Genomic DNA, 6000 nt, shown 5'->3' on the forward strand with positions numbered 1-6000 from the left:
GTAATTTAAAGTATTGTATGGTGTAAACCCAGGTGTCAACCAATTATGGCGTCAACCACAGAAGGACAACCTTCAAAGATTGTTTGCGAAGGCCTTGCTTTATGCTCTATTCATATATATACATATATTCAAAATGAAGCATATATGCTATTGAAAAACACCTGAAACTAGCGAATGAGTCCATTAACTCCTCAGGAAATGTTTTCACCGACAATATAAATCATAATTTTCCCATAGACTTAATTTTCCATTGACTACTTAACAGTGACGGCCAATAGATTGGTATTGTAAATGTTTGCTCCTGCGAGCATTGCTCTGGTGTATATGTGATAATGTGAGAGTCGAGAGGACACAGGGGACAAGGGTAAGAATGAAGCAGGCGATCCGCTGTGGTGACCCCTAAAGGCTGAAGCCGAAAGAAGAAGAAGATAATGTCAAAGCCTTCAAAGAAGGGACAGTGAAGACCCCAAACTTTAGCAGGGATTCAGTTGAAATAGGCTAAAAAATGTTACTCACTCACTTTTGGCATTTGAAAGGTTTGATAACTCTATACATGACCCAGTCCTACAATGTACCGAGAAACACCGGCAATGTCTACATCAGATATTTAAAAGGTGAGCTGTATGCGTGTGTTTGTGCGAGTTAAGTTGCCTACGAGTGGCTAAAAACACAAGTTGTCGACCTTTCTAAATGTCTCAAGGTCAAATATCCTTCCACTCGTGGCTAAAATGTGGGAAACACTTATAGGCCTTAAACAGAGGATTGTTATTGCCTTCAAGAAATATTTTTGGTGTGATACTGACAGATTCAATGTGTGCTCTACAGGCAGACATTCCACTTCAGTAACCTGCCGGAGCGTGTGTATCTGCAGATGGTTGTGTGGATTAGTTTAAAAGGGAAGACATGGATTAGACACAGAAGAATGCAGCAGTTAAAAAAAAACGAGAAGTCAAAGAGCTCAACCTTGCAAAAAGACCAGCATAAGCAATGCGTAAAAGACAGAAGGGGTATGTCAAGGACTTCCGATTTAAAGGTAACCCTAAATGTAAACCCAACAATGACTTACAGTGCTGCTGAATAATGTGTGAGTGGAGGAAGATTCCACTCCATTCACTCAATTTAAATTGTGAATAAAACGACAGCCGTATTTATATATACAATAAGAATTCTTACAAAAGGTGCTATGTGTTTTGTCATCCTGTATTTTCATTTATATCCAATGCACGTGACTTGGTAAATAACTCTGAAAGGTTTGTCAAGAGATGTGAATTCTCACCAAGTTCCCTGTTGGCTTCCTCCTCCTCCGTAGGTTGAGACGGGTCATAGTAGTCTGCACAGTATTTGTAGCCTACTGCCGTGTAGGTGCCTTCGTCGGCCAGAGCTTCACTCAGACGTTTGTACTCCTCCTCTGTGCAAAACAAGAAAACACAACAGAACAATTTACCACAGGGTTAATAATACAATCATTTTTGGGCTAAAGTTTTATTTCCTTTTATTCTTTCTTGTAGTGGATAAGTTACAGCAGTTCATCAAAGTATAATATATAAAACAAGCAATTTAATAAACCACAAGTTGGCACTCACTGCTTGATTACATTCTATAATTACTTGTATTGCTTCCCCTTATTAATAGAAAAGACATATACAGCACTTGCCGGATGCAAATATACATAGGGACTTGGCACCAGACTCCACCAGTATTCTATTGAAATTCATGGCAAACTACAGTGTATACTTATTAAAGAAGCAAGGACAAAAATTCCACAATAACTCTCAATATTCCTAATTCTCCCCTGCTGTGCCTTCATTGGACAGATGGGTAATAGCTTCAGTGAATGGGGTCAGGCCCTAAAATTCAAGGGCAAACCAGGGTGGGGGATGAACCCTCTGCAGTGTGTGTACGACACATCATTAGCTGGCTCATTCTGCGCTGTCAGTTTGGGCACAAGTCACCATATTTCACTTAAAATTCTGGCAATTAATTCAATTAAAGCCATTAAGTCTGTCTTTCTGAAGGGTGCTTTGTCATCAATACAGCCCGTTTCATTACAGTGTAAAATGACTGAGATGCAGCTACACTATATGAGTCAACGCCAGTCCTTTTCAAAACGGTCGGAAGCTGAAAATTAGCAGGTCCCTCTCTGGAAAAATCTGATTTTGTGATGAAGCCAAGCTTTAAGTGCAGTGAAGTTGCAGCTTTGCTATTTGTACTGATGCACTTGGGATAGTAGTCCATGTATTAAAACAGGACGCACATCTTATATTAAAAATTATATGAACAATAACTCAATCACTGACAGCCTGAGAACATTGTGACATTTAAATAGCAAGACGTCACTGACAAAGGCTGAAATTATGACGTGAGGAATTAACCTAATTAGTTTAATGAGACATCATCAGTAATAAGTGTAATAAATTTGACAAAGTCAGAGGTTTGAGAGGAGTTCAATTTGACAGCGGATTCGCTACAGTGCAATACTGGTGGTCTGTATGTTTAGACGTGGCTTCTCCTGAAACCCTGGCTACCACAAAGCGACAACTTGGATAATTAAAATAATAAGTGTAATGAAACATTGGTAATACAGACAATGATTTACTTAACGAAAGAAAGTTTGGAAGGATTCCATTTTGAAAGCAGCTACGCAACTATACCATGTTAACAGCCCTGCAAACTGTAAAAAGTGTAAGTGAGTGATTTAAGGACCAGTATATGACATTAAAAAAACAAGGTTTAGGACTGCTGTTAATCCAACAAATTCTATACACAGACAAATGGCAGTGTCACACTCATGAGTGGGAAAGGGCTTTCTTGACACCCATCCAAGGCTAATAATTAATAATACTAATTAAGTAATTTAAGACATTTGTTTTATCTGAAGTTGATTGAAGAGCTGTTAGGAATTAAGTTTATCCAGATTACAGAATTCTAAGTACAAAAAGTTTTAGTTCAACATCAATCTGCAGGACCCACTATGGATACATTCACATAAAGATGTCCCATATGAATTCATTTTGAATATTTTCATCGCTAAGAGTCAGAACTGACGCCCTGCTCACCTTGTCTGGCCTCTTCTTCCAACAGGTCCGTTTGCAGAGCCAGGTACCTCTCCTCGTCGCACAGCGTCTCAATCCTGGCCTCTTCTTCCGACAGCTGGTAGGCCGTATTCCATGACCCGCTGTCATACTCTGAAAGGTCATGTAAGTGACCCCGCCCATCATATCTGTTGAATGATAAAAAGGATTAGAGAGAAGGGAATTTGACAAAGTTAATTAGACACAACAAGGACCTACTTACCAATGAAAGGGAACCTACAACCCAAAATGTAAAGCACTTAAAAGATCTACCTCTCGTCTGTCAAAAGGGAATATATTTATAAAGCTAGTTGCTAAATTGTGAAAATTTCGCAAAATACTGACAAAACAATATAGCCCTAGATAAGTCACTGGGCTTACTTGTCAATCGTCCTCTTTAAATACCTAGCAAACTCTCTCTTGTTCTTATAAACCAAGAAACCTTGAAAGAAAAAGACAAACAAAGCAACTCGCTTCTTACCTTACAGGGTTCAAATCCCCCCCTGTAACTCTCATCATTACTTCTACATCTGCAAAGATAGTTACATTCACACAAACCCGAGCACATAAATACCTATCCGCAAGAACCCAAATGGACGACATTTTCCAAGGTTCATCCCTCTACGCCACATCCCAGCTGCAGTTTCTTCATGAAGACAAAGAAATGGGGAGCTGTGGTTGGCATTCGGGGTTTGGCAGGACCCCTTAGCCCCTTACCTTGCTGGGGAAAAACTGGGTTATGTGATAAAGACAAACATACAAAAGCTGTACATATTTAACACAAGGTAGGTCACTGCAGATCAAGGTGATTCAAAAAGGACAACATCTATTTTTAGGTGTGTGTAATTTGGTGCATACTAGCTGTGCAATCACCAACAGCAATATTTTGCAGAAAGGCTGAAAAGAGCTTTTAGGTTTAAACGGACCAGATTGAATTCGACATCAACATGGTGATGGGGTGACATTGTGATAATTTGAATCACTGTGACCAAAGTAACTTTCGTCGTGGTAAGAATTTCCTCTGGATGTCACACAGCATTACATCAACATCCCAGTTCACTCATAAATAATATATCACAATCAGGTTTTACAGCCATATCTTCAACCACAAAGTGTGCATGGAGTAAACAACTTCCAGAGGAAATTCTGCAAACATGCAAACCAGGTAAAGCCACCTCAAAGCTAACTATTGGCCTCAATTTGTCACATACATTCAGACACCAGTTTAAAAGGCATCCAGCTCAAAATAATTCATTATAATACAACAGGTTATACCCCTGGTTTTCAGCATGTGTGGCATTGAGTTACACTACATTTGGGTTGTAAATACATGGTTTAAGGTTACATTGGCAAATGAGTGCCATACTGACTGTTTAGCATCGTGGCTACTGTTAGCTAGGACTGGCTCGGATTTGCATGTTCGCATGTTACACTAGAAACTTCAAATGCCATGTGTTTATCATTTCAGAACGTCCAAAGACAAACTGGAAGGCATATATTAAACATTCGCCGACAGTTGCAGGTATTTCCAAGCTTCTGTAAGACAAATTCCAAAGTGGTCCCTTGCATTTTTGAAAGGGGCTAACGGATAGCATAGATGGTTAACATAATGCTTCGGTCTAAGTTTGTTCAACCGACCTATCGATCATGATGCTCTTGTCCCCCATCCATGGAATAAGGTGTTTTCCATGTTCGTGGTAAAGAGCCCTTTCGTCGTCTCGGAACACTTTGCAGGCATAGCCGAACACCAAGAGGTCGGCGTATTTATCACTGTCACTCAGCTCCTTCTTCACGGGCTTCTTTTTCTTCGCCGCTCCCCGACGATACATCTCAAGGATATTCGCGTCACCAGCTTATCTTAAAACATTTAACGGTTAAGATGGTACAGGCCCGGTTCTGAAAGCGCAAACTGCTCGCAGGAGGTCCAAAACTGAGCAAAAATCCGTTATGTTGTCCTCAAACACAACATTCTACGTGCAACCCGCCGCCATGTTGGAAAGTAAGTAAATGCTGTTGTGCCTTCCGATCCGCAATTTCGACAGATTTTTTCCCCCCACCACAAAGTGAAATAGTTGTATTTAAAAATATATATACGTTTTAGTCAATGCCATAATGTCATTTTTGTTTAAAATATTTTAACAAAGGGTAAAAGTAGAATTATAGTTATAGAATTATAGTTTGGCCAAGCGTTGATGTGTGTGGAATGTGCAGGTGGGGAATGGACCTTTGTTACACTCATTGACACTGTGCTGTTACTGTAGGAAGAAAAGTGAGTAGGCTGAACCATTTCGGATTGTTTAACGGCAGAAACGGTATATAATATACATAAGCATGCTCATATAAGTGTATAGGTACTTGTATAGGTAAAAACACCCAAAAAACTGGTGTATTATTCACATGCATTTCCCCCACAGATACAGATATTTGGTAGATAATTAATAAACAACACAAAAAATATCCCTTTCTTCAACTTTATTATCCTTTGTGGGTCTAAGACAAGTACAGTTTATTTTTTGGTAATAACGGGACAATATTAGAAGAGTTGATGGGCAAAGAAAGTGATTAGATTAAATATGTGTTCCACTTTTTCTGGTTCTTTTTTTCATTGACATGGAAGCCTGGCTTTTCTTTTGTAATCATTTAATAACACAGCCTCTGTTCTAAGCTGCAGTATATAATCACATTAAAAGATTTTATAAGTCTGCTAGTCATGCGGTGGAGGATTTTTCAGTTGTTTTGTTAGAAAAGTGCTAGAAGAGGGATAAATGGATGGTTAGTCATGCAAAAAGTTTATTTGTAGGCATTAGACATCATGGGCGACAGATTCAAATGTAAAGTGAAAGTGGAATTCAGCAGTATCTCTATACATACAACACTTATTATTCAGTGTGATTGTTTTCCCTCAGTGCTCCTCTGTACACAAGCAGTT

General features: G+C 39.2%; 1 protein-coding gene across 1 annotated transcript in view; it reads right to left on the minus strand.

Annotated features, from left to right (window-relative positions):
- Positions 1-5039, minus strand: part of sfswap (splicing factor SWAP) — a 39754-nt gene extending 34715 nt beyond the window's left edge. The window contains exons 1-3 of the mRNA XM_083902168.1: positions 4710-5039; positions 3057-3220; positions 1277-1408 (exon numbers count right to left, since the gene is read on the minus strand). Coding sequence (XP_083758294.1) covers positions 1277-1408; positions 3057-3220; positions 4710-4900 — 487 coding nt within the window. The 5' untranslated portion in view covers positions 4901-5039. The remainder of the gene's footprint in view (positions 1-1276; positions 1409-3056; positions 3221-4709) is intronic.
- Positions 5040-6000: the final 961 nt, after the last annotated feature.

Source organism: Microchirus variegatus (genome assembly GCF_963457635.1).
Source record: "Microchirus variegatus genome assembly, chromosome: 16".
NCBI lineage: Eukaryota > Metazoa > Chordata > Actinopteri > Pleuronectiformes > Soleidae > Microchirus > Microchirus variegatus.